Below are 27478 nucleotides of genomic sequence, written 5' to 3' on the forward strand. Positions count from 1 at the left end.
ATTATTTTAGTCCGATTTAAAGTCTACCACATAACCATGACCATAGGCGTGCACAGACCTGTATTTCAGTGGATGCCTACTAACTAGTATTAACTACAACTTAGTAGTTCCAACGTTTGGGCTCTATCTTAGTAAAAGATGTAGGTATATTTAATACATGTTAATGTATAAGCAATTCAATTTAAACTAAATTATAATAATACAATTTAACATAACTTTAATTTATTATTTAATATCGGGGTATATTAGTCCCAATGAATATGTTTTCTTTGAATCTCCTATATTTTAAGTAGTCGCCCAAAAAAAAAACTGCAATGTTCAAATGGTCGAGATTCCATCAGCAAGCACGGTGATGATTCTAAAAAAAAAAAAGTTGTTTTTTATGGCTCGAGGAAAAAAAAGTTTGGCCACCACTGTTTTAAACATTTCCGCGCGAATCCAATAACACTGGTCTTTGGACAACATTTTACCGAGTTTTTACGGTTTCGCGATGAACTTCAGTAGTAGCGGCTGTCGAGCGTCACTTGTCCGACACGGAACCGGCGTAAGGTTAACTGGTTTGTTGCGCCGAGCGCAACGTCGTTCGATTGAACGGGACAAAAATATAATATTGCAACGCCCTCGAACGCCGTGTGATGAGAAGAATTACAATATTTTGTTTTCGTGTTGCGGTCTCGTACCGCGCGTGATGATTATTGCGGGTTGTTCACCCGCGTCCAGAGTTGGAAGAATAATTCGATCGGCGCTGTACGGTACGACTACTGTTCGGTGTATTTTATTTAATCGTCCACGGGGCTTAAAAACGGTATTTGGATTCAAGAACTGGATACGTTGGACCACGGATATGGACATGGCACGGTGGTGACTAGTGTGTTGACGACGTAAACTGTAAATAATGTCCCGCAAGTGATATTGTTAATAACTCAAACAAAATAATAAAAGTAACCAACTCTCATAATCACGAGGAGTATAATAAGCAAACGAGTTCTGACACCAGGGATTTTCGTCACGGGTAGCCAAAAATATATGTGCGCAATTGAGTTGTGCATTTTTGCGCAAACGGGTTGTAAAAAAGGTAAACGCGCGCAAACGAGTTGTAACCCGTTTGATTTTAGTGCCGATCCGGAGCCCTTATGTTTGTGGATGGCTGCAGCTGATCGCCTGCATAGCGTGACGTCCGTGGATCTTTTCATGTAAAATACGTATTAGAGCATTACGCTGTGCACAGCTTTTGATCCGAAACTGTGTTGGCGCGCAGAACTCAGTTGTTATAACATAGCTTTTTATAATTCGTTAATAGTTCTATTGTATTGTTTAAACTATTATTGGTTTGTCTGCGTGTTATACCAATGGAAAGCAGAAAGTGTCTAAAACCGTAGAAATTGAGGTATTTTCGGAAATCCAATGGCGCGAATTCGGGTGCGTTATTATTAGTAAATGCAAGTTGTGAAACTCTAAAATTATAGCGGTCAACATATTGTAATAATAAAATTATACAATCGACAACAGTAGGTATACTTCGTATAATGCACTCGTATGTGCATGATACGAATTTAATTAATCTTTAATCCTTGGACAGTATTCGTGTGCAATCGTCGAGTGTTACGTGCTATTCCTTTTATGAATTAAAAATGTTTCCAAACTGTCTAGACGTTATACCCATACAGCTATATTAATCGCGTTGTGCACAGCTGGTGTTCTCCAGAGTGAAATTCGACGATCTCTGTCGATCGCATAAAGATGATACTGAAAACAGAAAAATGGATTTGCCGATCGGGTACGTATTGCACAAACTATAACTATGCGCAGTGATACATAATTACGTACACGTTTCGTTTTGTCGAAATAAAAATGTATATTCATGTTCGGTGAGTGTGTAGAAAAAATATTTTGAGTTTTCCCAACGAGTTTTATAAAGAATGTTGCATAAATTAATATCATGTATTATTAATAGCGAACAGAAATAAACATCAATAGTGCATGTAATATGCGTACCTACTGTTTTTGTTTTATATTTTTGTTCTAGAATTCGAGCCAAACTATTTGGTTCTTTTCATCTACATTAGTTTGTTCGTGATGTAGTAAAAAAATATCACCAAATGTTCACCGTGCGGCTTTTCTTTGTAAACACAAAGGATTGAACACGCAGATAATTAACTATTCAGACAAGTGATTGTCTTTTTTTACGTTTTTATCAGTAGGTACAATGTTCCGATTAGAAAATACTGAACGAAAAATTGCGGAAAATATTATTCGATCGAGTTCGGTATTTGCTTATTCTAATCGTCTGGTAAAATGTGTGTTGTACCGTGATCTCATACTCAGATTACGACCAAAAGTTTATATTCTTAATCGATACACTTACGTATAGTAATCAATAACCAATATATGTCTCGTTTCAGTCCTATACATTGTACGTGTAAGGTTTTTATTTTGTCCGACGGTTCAACCAAATAATTCGATTGTTGATTATAGAGGTCGTTTTTAAAAAACATACAGAGATAACACAGTTTCAACAACGATTACGCCGCGATAATTGACAGCCCCGTAAAGGGCAAGTATAACATAATACGGAATATTGATGACTGGACTTAAATGTTAGGTTGTAATCATTCGGGTTCAATACGGTTACTTTTTAAAAACTGTAATTGAGAAATAAATTTATACGGGAATATATATTTATTACATATAAACATATAAAAAAAAAAAATGTATAATCGTAGTCGGTGAGCGTGTAAGAGTAAAATTTTGAGTTTTCCTAGCGAATATCATAAACAAATAATATAATTATATAATAATATATTATTATTTGTCGTTATTATATTTCAACCGCAATACGGTTTGATCGTTTTTTTTTTTTTTTTTTAAAAATGAATCGGGTTTAATGTAATACGTTTAAGCACCTGGCCGAGATTTCATTTGTGGACGGATTTTTACGTACATTTGTAGCAGTCTACGGATAGACCGCTACGGTTCGCGTCAAATTATTTGCTATTCCTATCAATTGTTGTAAAGGTCGGATGGAACTGTGCGCAGCTTCGGTAGGTAGGTAGGTAGTCTGTTTTTATTTACTTTAAACCGAACGAAAATATTGTGTACTCGAGGCAGCATAAATACAGATGGGGAGCGCACGGACGGCGTGTGTTTATGACCGCGTTGTTATTAATTTACGCAATTCAAGACCTACTGACTCAATTGTTGGCTGTAGTCATTAATTAAAACAACACAGGTATTGCGGCAAGGACGTGTATATATGTGCACCGTACCGCGGGTGCGATGTTCGTATAAATTTGAATACCATTTCAGAGTTTTCATTAAAATTACAATCTCGGGCGCACTCTGTTCATAATTTTTCCAAACGTAGTTGTGTACTGCGACCAATGCACTTGGTACGCGAAACAGCTGCACAACGCGTTTGTATTGTATATAAATGCAAGCGATGCGCGAAAATATTATGCACGGTACAAATGGATTAAGTCGTTCCCATATTATTATTACACCTGAATGTATGATTTTGCAAAAGTGCAACAATATGATTCTACGATTGAAACTGAACTATTTCCACTGAAGTCCACTAATGTTCGTATACCGCGTACATCAGATTAGTGATTGGCAGAAACGACCAATCTTTATTACCGACTGTTTTCATCACGTACTACCGATTAATATAAATTCGATTGTTCTACTTAGATTTGTACGAACAACAAATTATAAATTTTAAATGGTTTATACATCGTTGATATTAGTTGACTAGTAATTAAATTGATTCATATTGGTTGCGTAAAATGTAATCGAGTAATTATTATTCGATTACATTTTACGCAATCAATATGAATCAATTTAATTATTAGTCAACTAATTCGACTAATAATCAATCGACTAAAATTTCGTTTGACCGTTTTGTTAATAGATAACTGACCAGCGACTGAGTACTTACTGCAAAATGCAGTACCGGACTAATTTTAAGAAATTTAAAAATAGCTTCCTTCGTAGTCGAATACTTGTAGCCCGTAGGGCTAATCAAAACTAGTCGTACAAAATATATACCGATAATGACACAATAGCAAACTATAATACACAAAGATATATTGTAGAAGTCAATATTGGTGGACTTTTTTTCTGAATCTGTACAAAAAACATATGCAGATCGGTCGTTTTAAGAAATTATGAATGCAAAAATAAATAGAACACATCCAAAAAATGTACGTATATTAATATTTTTAAATAAAAATGTATAAAACTTATAAATATGTATACTAAATTTAATTAATGCAATTCACGTATATAATTATTTTTTCTGTATTAATAATATTGTTAATATTATGTTATGGGTTATGTTAATGGTGTTATTGGTTTTGCTTTAATGTTTTCTCTATTTTATATTTCTAATAGAGTTCATGTTAAAATTAGTTATAATCCTTATTGTTAAGTACTAAAATGAGTAAAAAAAGTACGTTTCGTTAATGGTTAATCGAATAAAAATAAGCCAAGTAATAAAAATCTGTCGAATAACATATAATTAGTCTAATGACTAATTATACCACATAGGGTAACTAAATTAGTCGCACACGGTACTACCGACTAAGGTGGTAGGAATCAAACAATTCAGCCCATCACTACCCGTGACGTGGTAACTAAAAATCAGATCCTGGTGCAGTTGCATTAAAACACATCCCACGCATCCTTACAAGAATAACGTGCTCCCCTTAAACTGTATTCTGTGCACTGTATAATATTGACCAACAATTTTTTCGTATAATTATAAATAATTTTCGACGGTTGTCACTTGTAAATGTATTATAAGCAATAATATACCGTACATTTCTAGGGCCGGTGTAATTGCATCAGGTTAACACACGTCACCACGCCACTGATCACTACATCAGGTGTGTGACGGGTGCGCGATTACGTTTTTTCCACGACGTGCGATTGTTGAATATCAATTATTCCTCGTTGTCAACATGTTCAAAATATACCTAAATATCTTCAACAGTGCATTCCTACCTTCTGGTCAGCTACCACCTAAGGTCGTCCATGGGTACTTTCGACCAGCCTAAATGAATATAAGACGTATACATTTAGATAGATACGTTATCGAAAATTATTGAAATATCGTCGCTCATCATATACATACAAATGCGAATCCGTTTGATTTTCACGCAAGGATCAATAAGCGAGTGACATTTTATTGTACGTATATTTTATGTTATACGAACGGGAGTAGTGTTGAAATTCAATTTGAAAACCGTAAAAATGAAAATCGATAAACGCGTACGGTAAATAAACCCAAATTGTGTAAGCCGGGAACCGTCTCACAATAGAAAATATATATAATGTTAAATATGTGTCTAAACCACATCTGTACTATATATATATATATATATATATATTATATGTGTGCACGTGTGTTTACGGGTGACTGTGTGTGTGTGTAAATGTGTATAATCATACCGGACGAGGTTTTGGAAGTTTGAACGATATCGTCGTGAGCAGGTACCACTATATATACGGACATTATACACCTTATATTACTTACTTATATTTACCTATCTCTTTCTATTTCCCTCTCTTATATATAAAAACGTGCGTTTGAGCGAACGCTGTGGTGGTGGCGAAGCGTGTTTTTAAATGAATTATTCAACGGAATATAAGTGTGCGGCCGATTGCTACCACGCCGGGTATAGAACAAAGGGCGTGGTTAACAGAAAAGCAATACTTTTTCTTTAATCTTGACGGTGGCAACGGGAAGGGGTTAAAATTTATTCCGACAAAAGCCAACAGAACTAACGGTTATATTGTATAATGTCTTCTCGCACATACACTCGCAGAGTTTTCTCCGGATAGGGTGCTGAGAGAGCGAGGGTTAAGTCGTTCGCGGAAAAAGAAAGATGGAAAAGGAAGAAGGATATATAAAAATACAAATCTTCGTCCTCGTGTACTTTATTCAAATGCTGTATACACTTTTGGTTATACGAACACAAACGACGTTAGACGATTCAACGAAGAAATTAGTCGAACGGATCGAATCGCTGGAGCGATAATTCACATAAATATATACCTATCGGTATTATAATACCCAAAAATCAGATACTCGAGTACAGGATGATGATTTTTTATAAATCGGATCTAGGTAATATAACATAATATCCAGACAGTATAATCCATAGGAACATATATATTAGTGATTTAAGTATTTGGTTTTTAAAAAAGGTGGAAATTTCGATTTTCAAAATATAACGGTTTGAATAATATTATAATTTCACTCCTGTAAAGGGGATTGTTTTGCTGGAAATTTCCATGTTAATCGCAACGCGACCCTACGAAAATGTTACGAATATAAGTAAAATATTACATTGTACAATATACAATAAGGGAAATAAATTGAAAGAGACTCCGGTGGGCAGAGCATGCGTGGAGAAAAGAGGAAACATTAGTGGCAGACGGTTCGCGATGTTCTGCAAAGAAAGAGACCTTTTCCGCGGCCGAGGCGGGAAGACAAAATCGGGAAAGACGCGTGAAATGTTGGTTCCAAATGTCGATCGGTATGTTTTGGCAACGGGCAGGGAAAAGTGGCACGGACCATGTTTGAACGTATGATCCGAACGGTCGATCGCGAGGCAGAAGAAGAACGAGAAGAACTGTGATCCCGAACAACGTACGATTCGCATTCTAAGGGCTAAACAGGAACGTCGTGCGTGCGCGCACAACACGGCGTCAAAAACGATAATGTTATAAGACTTATACGGTATACTCGGGTAAGTTAGTATGCTCGAGTATACGGGACGAGAGTAACGCTTGGGCGACGTCAAATGTGCCGGAAATCGTGAACGGCGAGCGTTTTTCGATGGCCGATTGAACCCGGAGAGGCGTCGCGTTTAAATCGCGTATATTCGTCACGCGAAATCGCACTCGATCACGTGTACACGTCGTTAACAGTCCGAAATGATCGGATCACGCGGTCCATTAGGAACGGCCAATTTGATAATGAAACAAAAAAATAAAAAATAAAAAAACGCGTTACGATACGACACGAAATCATCGTTACACCCGTTTATCGTTTTGATTTTCTTATCCCGTCTCCGACGACGTTAAATCATCGCGCGTCCTAGACCCATTTGTTTTCGGCGGCGGCGGCTTCGGCGCAACACGACAATTATCGTCGCACGTAATATTGTATTATGTAAATGCACAGTACCACTACGGGTAATCGGTCAAATCGATTTCGGACCGTCGCGATTTTCTCGTTCTTGTGAAACCCGCGCCCGGCCAGACACGACTGTGGCGCCGTTCAAGTAATATATCACGTACGAAGCGAAGCGACGTGTATAATAGGATCCATAAAAATATCGTTTCGTTTCGCCGGGCGTTTGATTTCCCGTCACCGAAATAACGGTAACTTCATCATCCCCGTGCGCGTGCGGGAAACCCACGTTTTCCATCCCTTGGCCGTGGACGACACGACGGCTGTTCCGGTTTTCCTAACGTTTCGGACCGCGTACCGGCCACGGTTCATGAAACTGAGTGCACCCGTGTGTACTTCCAGGGTACTGTTGATTCGAACTAGATATCTGTTCCTGTGTTGACGTCTGAAAGTTGCGCCCTCCGAAAGCGTCGGATACGGTTAGAGCGTGTCCGTATAGTTAGAAATTAATCGAATACGTTGAGTTTTCATTTTCGTTGCCGTTATTGTATTAGCCGGAAACCGAAAGAATAATTTAACTCGCTATCGAACAAAACGCGCGTGTATACCTCCTACGTTAATATAAGAACGCTCAAGAGTTGGGTCGGATTAGGTCTGACAAACCGATGGGTTTACTTTAACATAATCCGGTATATCTAACGACCTCTTCGTTAAGCCCTTTTATTACACAGATTAATTTTCAAGAACATCGGTTTTTCTGTAATCGCACTGTAATAAAATAACGTTATAATCCGAAACAAAATTAAAAATTACTTTATTTTCGAAAATAAAGTACCCGAACGTTATTTTAATTTTTATTTTTTTTCTGTTTTCGTACATCGACTCGATTAATTTGCATATTTTCCCGAGTCCCGAAGAAACGCTCGAACTGTTTAAGATTCTAAGAATTAATGTCGCGCACACACTTTATAATTATACACGAACAACTTTTTACGGCGCGACTCTATTTCAAATAGAAGTAGGCGTGTACAGTGCACGACGACGACGTATTATGCACTCTTGTTCGACGCACGATTGCAGCCGACGCGGATAAAGCGTGGCAAACGAAGAAACGAAAATTCATTTTCAAATACGAATTAGGCTTTCTGTCGGGTCCATACTCAGTGAAAAATCAAATAAAACACAAGCGTAACTTTCAAAACACAGACAGGTGTTAAAAAGAACTACACAAAAGTTGATTCTAAGTGCATTAGAAAAAAAAAACATAAATTATAAGTATTCGCCTGATTTAAGTATTACCAAAACTTTTACTTGTACATTTTGAGCCTGAATTAAATAAAAAAATTGAGTCGCCCCCTCCCCTAGAAGTAAGTCTAAATACGGCTCTGCGTACGCTACTAATCGATGTATGGCGGATAAAGTATAATTTCTCGGTGACGAGTTTCTGCTGGTACGGCTTGAACCAGTGGCGTATACATAATTTTTGTATGGGGGGGGGGATCAATTTCAAAAAAATGATTATGGAAGGAAAATCTCTAAACCTAAGTACCTGCACATTTAAATAATAAATAATAAAAGATGTATATTGAATGCGTCAAAATAATAATTTGCAATATTTTTTTGTTTCCATATAATTTCCTCACATTAAGAACACTATTTAATAGAATTTTAAAAAGGTTTATGAGGGGATCTGACCCCCTCATCACCCCCTTGTATACGCCCCTGGCTTGAACATAAATGTATACGTATGCATAACCGGCAGTATGTGTAATTAGGCATTATACAAAATTACTGACAGACAAATGATGCATACATTCCCTAGTCATTATATACGAGTCCGATTAGAATTAGGCGAGATGTACATTCTTGTGACCGCGTAGACGTTTCGATAATGACTGCCGTACGGGGTCAACCGATATAATGTCAATACACAGATGACATACCAAAATAATTCGTCAGTTGTATCGTGTTCGAATTATTTTCAGTACGGCGTGCAACGTACACAATACACAACGCTGAACGTATAATTCTAACCCATTCGATTACATTGCAGACAAACATTGAAAATCGTTGGTATACGACGTGCCCCAGAAACGTTGCGACCACTGCAGTTCGTATTAACTCTAAACGTGTCTTAAGAACAACAAATTATTACGAATAATTATGAACAACACTCCGTTCCGTAATGCGCTGTGCGAGTTTTGGACGTCCGATTTTTGTGTGTACCGTCACTTTCAGAACACCAAATGAAAAACGAAAACAGGCATTTCATTTTTTGAAAAACACTCTCACGATAAAAATTGGTGAAAATATGTCTTGTATCGTTATTTATGCAGTAGAAAAAAAAAAAAAGAAAAGAAACGCCGCACAAATGTCTCGAAACGCAATGCGACGTACATAACACACGGGTGCACATAACGAACCCGTTTCGTATCCGAAATACGCGTTCCGATAATAATAATAATAATAATAATACGGGTATAATAGTCGTGCACGGGCGTATTGCGATCGCGATTGTTATCTGTTAGAAATTAACGTCGACCTCGTATCATGTGCACGCGGCGCGTAATACTTTTAACAACCGTGAGCGTATAAATAAATTGATACACATGTACGCGGAAAGAAAAACGAAAACACGAAACAATGTACTGCGGTGCAGCGACCGTCCGTCGGGGACAGATGTTCGCGTCCGTTTCCGTCGGTTACGCGACGGCCGCGTCACTTCGATGGGTTTCAATAACTTGTAACGACTTCGGTGCCGGTGCAAAGTAGAGAAGGGTCGGCGGACGGCCAGCAGGTGATTTTTTCGACCGATAGCGGTGCGCGTGTAGAGAAGCGTACGACGAGTGGAACGTGTGCGCGGGACGGACAGCGTTACGATCTCTTAATTGATTTCGGACTGGGGGGGGAAAAAAAAAAAAAAAAAAAAAATGAAAAACTTCTACGTAGGTGTGTATATACTTAATACGTATTGCGCACATACATATACACCTACTTATCGTCGCGTAGACGTAGAGTGGTAACGTCGTCGTTATCTGCACATTTGATCTTTCCGGGGGCATCCGAGAAATTGCTCTCTCGGAATATTTTCATGCTATCCGGTTCCAATTAATAATAATAATAATAACGCTCGCGCACGCGTGCCCGTCTACAATAATAATACATAAGGTTAAGTTCCTTTTCTGGTGGTGTTTTTTTTTTTTTTCCTTCCCGCCGCCCATCCTCCGTTCGTTTCGTACTCGCACGACGCTTTTAAACGCCGGACGAGAACACCCGTCCGCGCCCACCACGGTACGAACGCGCGTGCAACGACTGCCCGTAATAATAACGTTCCGGGTTCCATAACCGTGATTAGGTTAGGTTAGTAATGTTTTAAAACGATAGACGGATAGTTGGACGCGACGCACTTGCAGGGTTCGAAGTCGATCGGCGGAGGAATTGAGAGGACCGGCATGTGTTTGACATTTTAGGGAAACAACGTTATCCGTTCGGTTTTCGTCGTTGTTTAAATTTTTGAGCGAGTTATGAGCGTTTTTTTTTTTTTTTTTTTACTGTAACATTTCACGCGATCGTAGCTCGTTTGAAAATTTAAATACAGGCATAAACCGACTAGCGAAACACAGACAAGGTCGCAAGAAACGGGTCCTCGTATAATACGCAAACGGCAGTAGATGCTATTGTTGTTGTGTCGGACGATTAAGTCGAAGGATTCAATAGACATCGTGATTTCGATGAAATGCGCAGCTTAAGTCGGTTTTAAAGGGCTGACCGTTCGGTTCGAAACGACTACAAAAACCTGCTATGAAATACGCGAATACGCCCGTCGCGCGAGTTCAAGTTCTGCGCAACGTACTCGTATTTAATGCAGTTTTTCAATTCCAATAATTCATCTCATTGATAAAAACTTCGATTTTTTTTTTTTTTATTTCAACGTCCACGACTTCGAACAATTCTTCCACGGTATATTTTTTTTCGTCACGTCGAAATGTGCGTTTTCGCAACTGGAACGTACGACGAGCACGATATTTAAATCATTATACTTTTCAAGTGCCCGACAACGTCATAAGAACGTAGTCTGCACGTTCGGCCGTCTTGGAAGAATCGGTTTTCGATCTACATTGATTACGAATTGAGCGTCTTTGTGTTTCATGCTTTCACTAGAAATAATTATCATAAAGAATGCATAACGTAGCATATAGTCACGTGTATACCAAAATGAATATAAAGTGTGCGTGCATAAAATAAATAAAATAGTTAACCGGATGATCGGAAAAACGTGAGACGCTGGTGCAGTTTTATGTGCAACAATCATAATTCAATTCCCAATATCGTAGTATATTTCAGCAGCACTGAGAAACCCAGATTTAAATACGAACCGATCCGTTATCTTTTCGACGTGATAAATAACCGTTCGGTCGAAACTACAACAGAAACTAGCAGCAGTTAAAGGTACCCAATATTAATAATCTTATAGCAAGCAATCACAAACGAACTTAGGGCATGTAATAAATTCAACCGTTTCTCCCTAAAATACCTGTTCCCGTCACGAGGGCTATTAACTCGATCGTTGTACGTAATGACTTAATTTGGAAATTAAAAATGGACTCGAAACGGACGCAGGTTATGATGTAGATGAAATATAACACGATATTGAACCGAACTTTGAACGTCCTTTTAATGCTAAAACGACAAATAATTTTAAGTGTTTTTCATCATTTAACGGTGTTCTTCCGTCGAATTGGCAGACTTGCACTTGTGTAATTCAAATTGTCGTACACAGTACATTGATATCTTAAATGCAATGCACTCGATATCATTTTATCCAATTACTTTAAGTTACACTTATTAATCGTAACCGCGTTTACGGTTTAGATTTGTTCATGATGATTTCATTATTCCTTTTTTATTTTTTTGCATTTCAAATGCACCTGCCCAGTAGTAGAACTTATAAACAATTATTTCTACCAAATTAATTGGATCAACGCTTTTGTGTAGTTGATTGAGATTAAATTTGATGTTTATTGAAAAGTTATTGATTTTATCAGAAGATCCTTTGAATAACTTGCACAAAATTTGTCTTTGAAATCGTATTTAATGTGGTATTCGTATGTTACAGAATGTACGGCTCGTTTCGTTTTCCACTTCGATGTCAACTTAAAAACTACGAGTAAAAAGTAAACTATTTTAATTTAATTGATATTTAACTTTTAAAATACGTTTTTTTATACTATGAAGTATATGAAGTATAAATATAAGTGGAGACAACCGTATAATAAGTTTTTTAATAATAATATTCAAATTTTTTAAAATTCAACTGAACAACAATTTTTTTACCAACCAATCGTAGCGCATTAAAATGTGCTTTAATAAAATTGTAAAAAAACGTTAAACCATACACTATGTTAGGCTCAAACCTCACACAATGTAGTTAAGTATGTAAAAATATGTAATGCGTCCATTCAGTCGCACGCGATTGTAATTAGTAGAACTCAGAAGTTATTGCACTAAATAACCATCAATTATTATTAAATATTATTATTATATTATTCTGACACATATTAATATCTGACATGAACCTCATACTTATTTTATATATTTTTTTTAATTTTTCTTTTCTTTAGTAGCATTACAGGTCATTTAGACTCTTTGATGTCAAAACTAAATACTACCACTCCTCTCTATTATACGCATGGTTCATGTCTCCATTTCAATCCGGTCTCAGCTCCTGCGTATCTCTTTTGATTACATCTAAACACCGTTGCTTTGGTTTACCACGTGATCTTTTCTTGTTCAATTTGTTAACAAGTACCGTCTTAACAATACTGTTGTCGGCTCTCCAGACGTAGCCCGCCCACTCTTATCGTGCTCCTTTGTATGTACAAATTGTATTATACTTCCTTTTCCATATAATTTCTTCGTTTGACCTTCACTCCCACACTTGGGTATCAGGGTTAAAAACAGGACCATACATTTTATAACAACAGGAGATGAAAATAAACTAAATATCTTTGAAAGGTATTAAGAAAAATGTATTTTATATCTTACGATATATCTTACCAAAACACTTTAAATAATGTGAATATTATTTAATAGTATTTAAAATCGAGGAAAATCAAAAAAATTACAATCAAATCGTAAAATTGACAGTAAATTGACGTAAAGTAGCACTAAAATTTTTTTAGATATTAATTGTTACTTGTACGGAACGAATTTATAACCTACTAAGCAATAGATCCGAACAATAGAAAAAAGTTGCAAATGCTACAACTTCCGAGGCATAGTAATTAGGGTTATATTATGGTAAATCGTACTTTGAACAATTAACAACCATTGCATACATAATGCGCTTTCGCGTATTTCGATAAAAATAAAACATATACGCCCGCGCAACTTTACCACAAAGTTATGGAATGATAAATGATTATACGGGTAAAATTACAAAAATAAACAGTTGGTGCGTCTCTACCGCAGCGGCTGCGTACTTCGTGCGATCGGTATAAAACAGTAAAACGAACAATGTATACACTATTTTATTGTTTGTCGATAAACTTCACCGTCGGATATATCTGTCTCGGCAATCAACGATGAGAGTCAATAAATATTGTTTACAGGATTTTATGACTTCTATTTGTTTAGAGGATTTACAGAATAAAACGAAAACCCCAACGCAATGACTTGCAAATTACAAATGTTATTAGCTAATGGATTGCTCAGGAGTCCATTAACTCGACTTTTACTCCGAACAAACGGTATTAATAATACTCTCGTGATGTGTACAAAGTTTCAAATAATGATTGTGGTAGACATTTAAGGAATTGACTTGATCACACAAACGAAAACGCGTGTAGTCTTTTTTTTTTTTATTTTTATTTTATTTTAACCGACCACATTTTAACCTAATGAAATTACACGCGGTTCCAAATACGTACGCGTTTCCAAGCGCTGTACTGCTCGATGAACATATTTTATTTTTCTCTCCGAACTGTTTGGGAGGAAAAACCAACAGATGATTGGTGTAGCGCGTCTGAGAACGTATGTTATTCTCGTGTTTAGGATCGTCCAGCAACTATTCACAACCCGTCTCGACGCCTACGACTGTGTGATACGATGCGTAATTGATTTTAATTCTTCTGTCTGATTAGCACTTTCCCATTAGGAAATGGACTCGACGTCGATTTTTCTGATGTGCAATAAACCGAAAGGAAAGAAGAAATAGACGATAAGAAGTAAGAAAAATGGTATAAGACCGGAAAATAAGAAAGACAATTATAAGGATAAGGATGTATGGGACGGGAACCTCCCACGTTGTTAAATCTAAATTTCTATCGATGTTTAAAATTTGTTAGAAATCTTGACATTCTTTTTGGGATTTCTATAACACAGGTGATACGTATTCAGGACCGAATCGAACACGGAGCCTAGGAGCCCGGACTCCAGGCTCTAAAATATGTAAGACCCCAAAGGGGCCTACTATCATAAACTCAGTTCAAAACCTTTTATGTTTAAATTTTATTTTGGTTATACATTTTTTTAATTTTCGTAATTGTATTATTTGTATCTGTATTTGAGATCTCTACTAAAAGAAATAAATACAGATGAAATTATTGCGGAGTTCTAAAAAGAGAAGAGAAAATAATAGAATAAAGTTAGTTTTAAAATATTATACTTATATATTTTTACATTTAAAGAATAATATTGTATATTTGCATGTAACGAAAATCGTCAAACATTAAACACTGTTAAAGATATTTCCGTACGATCAATTACTTTTTATCATTTTTTTTAATGAAATAAAATCCAGTTATCGTTGATAAATATTGTAAGGATCAAGGGCCCTTTGGACTGCTAGGCTCCAGGCCCGATACGCTATTGATCCCGGTCCTGTACGTATTACATCTGAATGCGTAACGCACACGAATTCGGAACTGAAACGGAAGTTATTCGCGTGTATTAGTAGATTTCACTACGTAACCGCGAGTACGCCTGTTAAACAATATCGTTTGGAACGTACACGGCGTGCGGGCCGCCGCGGAGTGTGTGTTGTGCACGTGGTTCGGTTATAATAACTGTGGGGGTGCACTCGTCAACATTCGTGTACAGGTGTAGAAAACAGAAGGGTTGTATTTCGGTTGCGAACCTATATGTGCGTGCCGCGTCCGCGTATGTAGTGCAGTTGTGTCGCGACGGGGAAATAATTAATTCAATATCACGCGATCGGGACCGGGGGCGGACGAGTTATTCTCGCGCCGAACGCGCATATATACACGGGCTACACCTACACCCGTGCACAGCTCTCCTGGACCCTTTCGCGCGGCGGTAAGTTTGCACGGCGCGTCCGCCGCTCTCCCGGCCCGTCGCGTACCGATGAACACGGTTTAGGTTGATTCGCGCGCGCTTTTCTCCACGGAAACTGCCACGGCCAATCGTCGCCACCGCGCGTATACCGTATGGTATAATATGCATAATGAACACCGCGTGCGGTGGCGGACAGAAGGTATTTAGCAAATCACTGACGAGGTGCGGCGGTTTTGTGTGCGCCGCTTCCCTACACGCGTATACGGTGTACACGTGTGTGTGCAGTGCGTGCGGTGACGGTTGTTGCGTGAAACAGCCGGGCCGGCAGAAGGGTTGGACGGCGGACGGTGTACACACGGGGCGCCGCGCCGCACCCGTATTGAAGTTCATCAAACCGCAAAATACCACCTCGCAACCCCGTGCCCGCGCGTCCTTTGCCGCGGCAGCATCCGACCACGTCGTCACCATCAATTCCCGTGTGTGTTTGGCATCGCTGATTTGCATTCGCCCGACGAAATTATACACCTAGAAAGGGTCGTCCTGCCGACTCTCCCTCTCTCTCACACACACACACACTATCTGTCTCTCTTACACACACGCACACACCATTCACACCGGTTACAGCATACACGTATATATAGTACGGTTTCGGCGGCGGTTAATTGCAGACGTGGAAGCGTTCATGAAGAAACATTAACGCGGACAAAAAGACGCGACGTCAATTTCTCGGTAGGCTGCGGCAGCAATTTCACGTGCGAACCCGTCCTGCGCGAATCCTCTCCGATCTTTCCGCCCTTACGCACACGCCGACTACTACTCAAAGACACCGCCACTTCCATCACTAAATAATTATAATAATAATAATACGCGTTACTGGTGTGCACGAAATACGTACGAATGCCTATCGAATAACCGGCACCTACGTCGAGGTTTATCATACAATTATAATCATTAACGGTTACCGTGTGATTGCGTATAGATGAACTCGTATGCTGTACGATCGTATCCTTTTAACTGTAACATTTCATTCGGAACACTCGTGTGTTTTTTAACCATCAGGTATGACTTAAAATTAGCTCTAGGTAAAGCGTTTGAAAACGTTTAAATCTATTTGTTTCATCAAAGATGAAAATTAAGTATAAATTGTTGGTGGACGAAATGCTGTGTTAGGTTTCTTAATTTTTTCTCTACGCAGGAAAAATCAACAAGATAATCGAAAAATTGATCTTGCTAATGTACTTTTGATTATTTCATTTTTAAATAAAGAACCTTAAGTTTGGTCATAGAAAAGGCTAAAAAATATCGCAAAAATTATTTACTTATTTATGAAATCCTCACAATGTTCACAATCTGAAAATGCATGTATAAACCGAAGACATTAAATGTCTCCAATCAAAAACAAATTTTGTTTGAATATAGTACATACATTTTTTTACATTTAAAAGCATCAATTTTGCCGCATGAAAAAAATAACGTCGAGATGTCTCAGTACGCAAATGCGTGAAAATATAATATAATACATTTTCTTTATGGTTTTTAGATTTTAGTTAGAAAACTATTGTAGAACGTGTAATTTTAAAACAAATCCTATACTCCGTTTCCAATTTTTATATAACATATATATATATATCACTCAGAGGTGGATTTAACTTTTGTACAGCTATAGGCACGAAAAATTTACCTCCCTGATTACTAAATATAATATACTAATATTAGTGCCTTCATTCGTTCGAATTTTCAGACGATTTCTTTTCTAGATTTTAGTTATTTAGTCTACTTTGGAAAAATTTCTATAGACATCCATCAAATTTTAATGAAAACGTACTGATAATTTTTATGAACAATCGTTATTAAAACTGTTGTTTCGATAATAAATATAATTTTCTTAAGAAATTCGAATTTTTTATTCGAATGATATATTTTAATAAAGCACTAAAAAATTGCTATCCCCTAAATGTTGCCACCCTAGGCAACGGACTACTCTGCCCATTGGGAAATCCGCCTCCGATACCGGCAAATACTGTTAGAAATCGGGCGAGTTTTATGTATATAAAATCTACGTTCTGCAAGTGCACAGCGCTGCGTTAAACGAGTATAAAATCAAATGCAAACGAGAAAATGTTGAGGATTTTAAACAATACTGTTTAGGTTTAAATTAAAAATCATGTAACAGAGGTTTGATACTCGACGTTGTTGAAACGAAATGATGATAGATACCGACGGCGAAAATATTGTGTGTACATTTAATTTTCGAAACTGTACGTTTGCGACTTTTGTAGTCTGCGACTGGGTAATAGAACGTTTGTTTTTTTATTTTTTTTTTTTCGTGGAATCCGACAAGAAACCCGCGTTTTTCGCGAAACTTCGACCCGGAGTGTTGGGTAACTGTTTGAATCCCGTGCCGTATTCGTCGCGTTTCCGATGTTTGAAACCGCTCCCGGCACTCCGCTGCGCACCTAAGGAGTCGAGAGAGTAAAACTAGCTGTCGTGAAATACGTGCGAAACGGCTGTAGAACGGTCCCCATTCACGGTGAACGTAAAGTCGAACGAGAAATCGGACAACAACGAGTACGTATTTTTTTTGTCATCAACACGCGGACGGACAATCGGATCCCAACGGGTTTCGATACGACGCCGATAGCCTTACGGGTGTGCACGAGGTGCCGTTCCAAAACCGACATGATATTCATATGATCTTTACGTGCATTGTGAACGCAGACGCTCACGCGTTGACGCTGGTTTACACGCACTGAACACAATGCGTATCGGTCGCGTTTGTTTTCCGACGTGTATATATTTATACACGCGCGCGCAAGTGTACAAAAGGACCACGAAAAATTTGAATACGACCGCAACCAAAGGTCAGGGAACACACTCGGCATTTATAAACGCACACGACGAAAACAACAATGCTCGGATGAAGAAAAAATAATAAAAAAAAAAAAAAAAAAAAAAAAAAAAAAAACGTAAATAAAAAAACTAAACGTGTCGCGGCTTATATTGTTCAAATGGAAACCCTTTGTCGTTCGTTTGTGTTTCGTGCGCGCGTTTCTGGTGGGCGGTAGCGTTGTGATAATAATAACAGTAATACAATAAAAAGCACCGGTAACCTAACCCCGGTGGGGGAGTCCCATTACATGTAGGTACTGTTGCCCGTCGGTCTGCGACGAAAACGGAAAAGACGAGTGCGTTTTTATCCGTGTCGCATGCGACATATCTCGGACACGACGAATCGCCCGTGGACGCGCAATGTTGACGTTGACGAAAACCATAACAGGTCGAAACGGTCCTCGTCCTGAGGACATCTCTGTGTGTGAACGACGAAATCCCTCGCGGTGCAACGGGTCGGCCGATCGGGACGTCGACCGGGACGGCTCGTTCGGGTGTTGCGAACGTGGATCATCGCGAACGTTTTACGAAACGATACTAACAACGACCAATGTCTTGTACAAAGTCCGTCGTTGGACCGACGGTCATACCGGTGGTTTGACCATCGATTTATTTCGACCCCCCCCTCTTCCAAATCAACAATGTATAAGTGTGCAATACACGCTTAACTGATTCGTACAAACGTTTCGTTTGTATAAATCAAACCGTTGATTCTAGCCGATTTCGACATTTTTCTTTTATTTAATCGATAAAAAACATGAAATAATTTTAAGTAAATACAAAATCACCCTACAGGTGCACACAACAGTAATGGCGTGTTTTAAACGTAAGAACGCAACTCGGAACAGCCGTGGTCCGCGGTCGGATGTTTCGTTGCCGAATCCGAAGTGAAATGATTCTTCAGTTATGTTGAGTTTTATTTGCAGCAGCAGCACTACCGAAAACAAACGAACATGTTTAAGTCGTTATCATACTTGTTAGACGATTTAATTCGATTCGGTTACACGTGTGTTTGCATTTGCACTTAATTTATTAAAGTATCTCCGGGCGGCGTGACGAGTACTCTCGTTGCATCTGCCCATACCTTCAACAAAAACAAGTCACTAAAACAAACGGTTTCCCTGAGAACTTGGACGATATAACCACCATAATTACTCGTGTTTATCGTACACGAGTACCAACAGGTGGAAATACTATCGGGGGGGGGGGGGGGCAATTTAAAACCCAATTTATGTTCTAATAATTCAGTTGTCAATTGCCTGTTTGAAGTTGGCACTTTCTTTGATAAAATTATTTTCACGTCAAACAAATATTGTTTGTGTCTGTTCCGAATTCGTATGATTTCCTACAAAAATTGTTTTATTTGACTCCTGTGAAAAATGTCAGGGATTTGAACCGCAACCAAAAGAATTGGTTTTGGACCAAACCCAACCATTTGAATATTGAGCACCGTATACAAACTCTAAATTTAATTAATTTTTAAAACTAGGATCTTGCTAGAACTATTATTAGAATTTATTTAAAAACCAGAACATCACCGGAATCGATACAATACTGTAAAGTTGTAAAGTTCGATAAATGATTTACGTTTTAAGGTTCAGCTCATAAAACACGGGAAACAAGTATATTCGATTTTTGTCCGTACAGTCTTATCGGAGGACTTCGCGCTCGAGCACTAATCTAGGTTAGTCCCGTACCATAGTGTGGTAATTTTTACGAAAAAACACGTATCACATGGACAAAACGAAGCGGAGCTGTGCTCAAATCCTTCACGAACCTCTACGGTCGGATAACTCATTATACTGAAATAATATTAATATGTAGATCATCGATAGCCTTACATCACAATACAATACAGTAAAAACTGTAAATTTTTTGTTGGTCTCATGCGATTCCGCTTTAGACAGTTTTCACTGTACCTTGCACGTTGTGTTGCCCGATTATCGGCGCATTTTCTGTTCGGGAAATAGAACGTACCTCTGATCTGGTAAAAGAATATTAAACCACAGGGTTTCTGGAATTGTAAGACAAAAATCATAATTAAGAAGATTTTTTCTTCTCTATTTTTCGGTGAATTAATAGTTCACGATTCGAAGAAAATCTTATATAATCAAAAATTAAATCATCTCCGATTTAGATTATTATATTTTTTAAATTTTATATAAAATATAATTCAGTTATATGTTGTGAGAATAGTGATTTTAATCAAAAAAAGTTATTTTAATTTATGTGTAACTATTTAAACAAGTATTAAATTAATAACAAATCATTTTAAATGACCAAATGAATAAAATGATTAAGATACTATACAATATTTATTTACCAGAACCATTAGATAAGATAATTACAACGTTCGTTAACAATAATATAAACAAATTATATAATTTGCTAAATCCAAATATTATATTCCATTCTGGATGTTAATTTGTCCGTTTAAACATATATATTGCAACAAAATAAACATAAAACATACATAATACATAGTATATAATATAATATAATAACAAATGTATATGTCATGTTGTATTATTATACTGTATCATGTTCTGTCTAACATGAAGTGACTCTAATGACAGGACTTTTCTTAAAAAAATTAACCGATTGTATATTGTCGTGTATAGTTTTGAGCATTCATACGAATTGTATGTATTCCAATTTCGTATTGGTATTTTTTATTTTTTAAAATTTTAATAAGCCTCGATATCTCGAATTTTTCCCGTTCCCCTTGAGAGTCGATACAGCGAGAGTTTGCTGTACACTTACGGTTGCGATGCGACGGGATTAATGCGCGAACTGTGCACGTAAAACGCTTTTTATTCCGATCTATTGCGTTTGAGGAATTGATCAAATTTCAGACGCACCATACACACACACACACACACACACACAACTGATATACGTATATACGTGTACCGTACACTTTGTCCGGTAAATTTATGTGCATTCGAGATCGGCCGCGAGTTTAATTTGCCGGAACCAACAATTGCGGCTGCAATGGTGATAAGAGATTGCGTTTCCGCGGAGAGGCAATCGCGTTAAAAACCGAACATGTGGTCACGGGCCAATGCATCAAAATCACGGGTGCCCCGCTGCCCGACCGCCCCCGACCACAATGCCCGTAAACCGCCGTGGACCGGGGAGGGATGGGGTATCCCTTTTTAGCTAATCCCGAACACCGGTGAAAGATGTGTTAATCCGATTAAAAGCCCGGCCCGGACGTTGCCACAGCTTCCCCTTGCCCGGTGCCGCCGAACACGCGTTTCCCACCTCGACGGGCGCGCAAACGATTCTTCCGGTCCGCCGATTTATTGCCCGCGAACAAAACCAGCGGTTTTCAGTAATGTGATTAGCTAATAAAAAAAGAGTGCGTGCGACTCGTCGAAAAAAAATAAATACTCGTATACGTATATAAACCATTCCAGTCCCAGTAATACGAAGCGTGCATAGATTCGAATGCTTTTCCTTTCCTCCTTTTTTTTTTTTTTTTTTTTTCAACCCCCTCCCCTCACGGAGTTCGAGTTATACGCGCGTAAAACATACTTCCGTGTAATGATGTCGTCGACTGGTGACGGTCAACGAATATTGTACACGTGCGTTATGTATCGTCAGCGATCGCAATCGGTCACGTTCCGGCCGCCGAGGCTTTGACCGGTAAACAAACTTCGTAATCGCACGAAGTCGCGATCTTGATCTGCGACTCGGTTCGAATCGCAATTTTACCGCTTTAGTTGTATCACGCGTATTAAACAAACCGCGGAAAAGCTTACGCTCGCAGTTCAGCGTCTGTTGCCCGATCGGCGTGTGCGTAGGGTTTATGGGATCGTAACAAACACATCAGCCGTACACTTGAAAGCACTCTTTGTTGTGTTGCGCAGTGCAACTATGCGTTAAACTATGCGTTGCACTAACCAGGATCGTGTGTTTGCAGTATTATCAACTGCGTTCAAAGCGCCGGTATTCATATTGATCGTATTTTTTTTATTTTTTTTTCGTTCAGGTTATACACTCCTTTAGTGTTTCGCAACGGTCGGAGGGTGGACGTACGATAGTAATAATAACGATAATACGACAATAAAACGAAGAACAAACGTTGGTTCATCGATCGTCAACTCAAAAGCTACTGTGTGTAAAAACAACACGGGCATCGCGCCGCGGAGTAAAAGGTGTTCGTGCGGTATTCGACGTCGAAGCCACCGAACCCAACCGGCGAAGGAGAACGAACGAGGGGCAAAAAAAAAAAAAAAAATAAACTCCTATGTAATACTTTATCGCTGAAAAATATTTAAATAGTGTTCATGCAAAGTAAAATGTGCGTATATTTATCGTACGATTTGCATTTTATTGGCAACCTGCATCTCCTCCGAAAGTCTGCAACGAACAGTAGGTAACCGTTTTCCTTCCAACAAAGTCAACCGCGGTGCTTTGCTGGTGTTAACAAATGTTTTTTATTATTTTTTTTTTTTTCTAACAAATACACTACAGCACGTTGTCTATAGATTTTCATACAGTTGGATTACATTTTCGAATAGAATTTGGTCCAATTGGCGTTCAGATATTTGTTTCACATTATTAATAATTCACAAATTAGAAACCAATTTTATTCGTAATATTATTATACTGTCATAAAATATTTTTGTGTCGTTGGATATGGTTCGATTAATGCCTGCTCGATATTTTGGAAATCAATCATAATGCGCAATATTATAATTTAAATGTTTAGAAAATATTCAAATTATATTTCTGAATAAATAGTTACAAATACTTCAGCAATAACGGCTAGTTAAAAATGCCCCAAGAACATAACACTACGTAGTACAAGAAACATGTTATAACGCGATATTATATAAAAATAATATTATAATATCGGTCCATTTACGAATGGAAAATCATACGAGTAAGTATTCCTAATATTATAGTCTGTATTAAATATAAAAACAACGGTGATATTATTATAATTTTATGAAACGTACTAACTATACTATACACAATCAGTGGTGTAACGAATTTTTTTTCTTGGAGGATACGTAAAATAATGTAAACAAAATCGTATCATTATTAAAATTTTATTCTTAATCACAAACGAATACTACTGGAGTTTTTTTCTCGTGTAAGCGTCAACGAACTGAAAGAAACACGATTACGTTTCGTCTGTTTCAATAAAAATGAAATAATCTAAAATAGAGATTAATTTATATATTATGTACTAATAGTACACAAGTTAAAGTTCCCTAGAGAGTTTTAATATTGCATTGAGCAATAAAGTTAAATGTTCACTTGTATTATAAACCCATAACAGACTTGTGGAAATCGCTATTTTATACAGCAGTATTGCACAGTCGGGCTCGTTACAGGATTTACATTACATACACGCCAAAGACCAAACATACTTTTTATAAGCCATATAACTTAATAGCTTATAGCTTATGGGTGATTTTACCCCCAACAAAGCTTTAGTATAACCATTAGGAGTAGGATACGAAAAAATGAGGAAATTAAAATGTTATCATTGACAGAATTTCACAAGTACTCAAATAAACATTAACTTTATTGAAATGTCAGTAGTTGTTGATTTATTTATGAAAAGTTCGTACATTACAATACACATGTGCGTGCACATAATGGTATTGACCGTTAACGTTTTTCTTAGTTAAATATTTGTCCAACAGTAAGATAATGTTTCGTTATCGAGTAATAATATTAAACATAGAATTTTTCGTTCGGTGCACACGTCTATCGCAGTCAATACGGTTTTCGTTGCTCTAATACAGAGGTCGGCAACCTTTTGAACCACGCTGGCCATATTTTTTTTTTCAAATGTTTATCAAGGGCCACATTAAAAAAAAAATTTTTTACATATGATATATACTAATAATTGTATTGTTATTATATTTGATTATTTTATATAGAAATTTGAGTGTAAAAAATACGAACGTTACTGGAAAAAATTGGTTTTAAGAAAAAATTTAATTTTTTGACAAATTAAACATAATGGCTTACCTTTGTTTTCGACGAAAAAGTATAAATCAACCCAAGAATTATTAAAAAAAAACGATGTTCATTACAAATTTTTCTTTTTTTAGTCGCCATAATTTACTTGTAAAATGAAATTGTTACAAACGCAAACAGTCACACGTACGGGCGTAATCACGGTGTAATACTAATCGCTACAAACGCAAAGTAACTATGACCATAGATTAAATATATAAAACACGTATGTATTAAATACATAGGTTAAATATATTTAAAATTTTAATTTTTAAATATATATAAGTATATTTAATTTATCCTATGACTGAGTAGTGCAGCCATCATTATCTTCAACTCCGATCAGATAATAATAACAATTTTATAGATTAAACTGACTATATAACTACATAGAATAAACGACAACTATTAACGGTTAGATTAGGTTTTATTAACAAAGAAAAAATAATTGAATAGTATTGAAAATTTTATGGAAATTTTATTGAACAAAAACAAAACACAAAAATTAACCACCTTTGTTCGGGCCATAAAAAATTGCTTCGCGGGCCACATGCGGCCCGCGGGCCGCGAGTTGCCGACCCTTAACTAATATAATAACGCGGAGTGTACGTTGTTACAATATATACGGTCGTGGAAAACAAAATATTTGTACTCGAGGTACTTAACCGAATGAGAATTGCGAGAACCGAGCAGTACGTATGGGTACACTGTACCGAATCTCGTCGTAACCGATGCGTGAAGATGTACACGGTATTTTCTCGTTCTTCGCGATGTTGTTGGTTTTCTAACCGTTTTTGTACCTCGAGTCCGTCTAAGGACAATAACGTACAACGTCTTGTGCCGCTGACGCCCTTCTACTCGATCTTACGTTTTCCTGTATCGAACTGAACGTGGATGTATTTTCAAACACGATACCAAATAACGTATTGTTACACAAGAGAATTCGTTTTTTTCCCGAAACGGTATTTTCCGAATATGATTTGCAAACGATTAGATTTGCACTTCTCGTTTGGTGCAAAAGTAAATTGATTGGATTCGAAACTTATTAGCGGAGATTCATTTCATTAATCTAAAAAAAAAAAAAAAAAAAGCAAGAGATTAGCTAAATAATAGGTTTATATATATATATAGTGAGTTAGCAAGTAGACCATGTTTATGAATTAAAGCTAAAAATCTTCCCCGAAGAAATAATAACAATAGTATTAGTAGCGAATATGTTTTTCTTTAGCGGTTCAAGAAAATAAAATAAAATAAAACAAAAATCCTATAGCAATTTTTGCTAAAAGCTTCTCAAGTGTCACTCGAACGGGACGTCCAAGTGGATATTTTATTGGAAATATTCAAATACAGACCTCTTTGCGAACTGTTTGTATTCGAGGTTATACATATATTCTTTCTGTATCATTCAACCGATCCCTGTTCGCATATTTTATACTCGCGCGCCGAGACACTTCGGTACACATGCTTTTAAAACGCGATTCGAATCAGCTCTGCCCGTATCGTTGAGATGCTATATGGTATACAATACGCATTACGCACCGGTTGAATATCGCACCTAAGTGTTTTCGTGCACGCCAAAGGAGTGGCGGTTTTTATCACTCGCCAATAGGGGGGACTACTTAAATTTAAAAAATGTAGCTAGTCGTATGGGTCTATATATAATTTTAATTCACAGAATATGTCACTCGGAAGTAAATAATTCTTTTTTTATTTTAATGTATTTGTTTCACAATGACGATATTTAATTATAACTGTTGATTTATCATAATTTTTATAATACTTAACATAGAAAAATAAACAGCTCAGCTCCAAGAGGGGAGGGATGTTGCCCTCTTAGACACCCCCTTAAACCCGCCCCCGCGTCGAAGCGATGTACTGCTCCAATGATGCGTTTGCCGTGATAAAGTTCGTCACTCTATGTTCTCGAGTAGTAAAAAAATAATATAGAGGAAATCGGTAGGTACTGTGATTTTATATGATTATCTAATGCCCAAAACCTAAATTTGTGTCTCGTATTATATTTGTGTTTATAGTCAACAAATGCAATCGTATTTTCGCAAGGCTCGACCATACATTTGGTCTCTCATTGGCCCCGCCTAATGAAATATTTTGGGGCTTTCATCGGATCATTTGGATTTCTCGAGATGGTATTGCTAGAATATCTTTGGAAAGCCCTCTTCATAGTGATTGGCCGTATTTATTTGTTTTTTTTTTTTTTTTGCTCAACAAATTTCTTGTTGTTATGGAACCCGGAAACGATTATGTTAAATGTTTTAAAAATTCTCAAGCTATTGTTGTTTCTGAGAATCAATATAAATCGCAGCTACATTTGTCTTGTCCGCATAATTATCATATTCTATTATATCAATCTTTCAAACGACTGTATAATATTTTCTTGATATTTTTCGCGAACAATCAACGTCATACACGATGGAAGCCATTTGTCAACGTGTTTGCCTACACGTGTTTGGAAATTGCCGTTGGGGGAACGAAAACCAATTTTTGGACGTCAACTACACTCGCAGATTTTTTTCGGAAATGCTGTCTCTGTGAAGCCAAACGATCGTACTCGAAGATGGCGCGATGTATAAGTACGTATGGACGTTGATTTTATTGAAATGGTTCGAACGAGAGGCGAAGAGTTGGTTTTTTCCGAACCGAACTTTGATTACGTTTCATCGGAATTGTTGAAACGACAGTTAATACTACGTTTATGCGTGTATAGGATGCGAAGCGTACGTCCACAAGGAATGCTTTTTAGTGGATCTTTGCAAAGAAGATGACGCTAAAAGAACCAAGGTCGGCAGTCCCCGTAGAGCGGACGCAAAAGAATTTATGGACACCACTAACGTAGAGGTCGACGACAGAGAAGAAGAGACACACGATTGTATTATAAAACGCCGCAAAAGATCCGGTTCGCAAAACGCCAAAGTGAGTAAAAAATATCGACGAATAAGCCCTTTATGATTGAGGTCGAATGTTTCTTACGATTTGGAGTTTTTATGATCATCACATGGCATCTGTAGCGATTACGACAGTTAGTTTTTGTGATATCAGAGCGTCAGTGTGACGAACGATTGCAAACGTTTTACCATTTTTATAACACTATTGCGAACGAAGGCAAGTTTATATTCTTCTAGATATGTAAATATTTCTGAATTTTATTTT

The 27478-nt window shown here is 37.3% G+C and overlaps 1 protein-coding gene and 1 long non-coding RNA gene across 2 annotated transcripts; both read left to right on the forward strand.

The window, feature by feature from the left end:
* The first annotated feature begins 1587 nt into the window (after nt 1–1587).
* Nucleotides 1588–23338, forward strand: LOC112690773. The gene is made up of 3 exons (XR_003149249.1): nt 1588–1777; nt 12258–12315; nt 22323–23338. It is a non-coding gene; the product is annotated as an uncharacterized LOC112690773 (long non-coding RNA).
* Nucleotides 23339–24890: 1552 nt separating this feature from the next.
* Nucleotides 24891–27450, forward strand: LOC112690717. Its single transcript, XM_025564788.1, has 4 exons — nt 24891–26266; nt 26344–26901; nt 27036–27241; nt 27337–27450. The coding sequence occupies exons 2-4, from the start codon at nt 26553–26555 to the stop codon at nt 27448–27450; spliced, it is 669 nt and encodes a 222-aa protein (XP_025420573.1). The 5' UTR covers nt 24891–26266; nt 26344–26552.
* The last annotated feature ends 28 nt before the right edge of the window (nt 27451–27478 follow it).

Source organism: Sipha flava, unplaced genomic scaffold, assembly GCF_003268045.1.
Source record: "Sipha flava isolate LNK unplaced genomic scaffold, YSA_version1 51_pilon_pilon, whole genome shotgun sequence".
In the NCBI taxonomy this organism is placed as follows: Eukaryota; Metazoa; Arthropoda; class Insecta; order Hemiptera; family Aphididae; genus Sipha; species Sipha flava.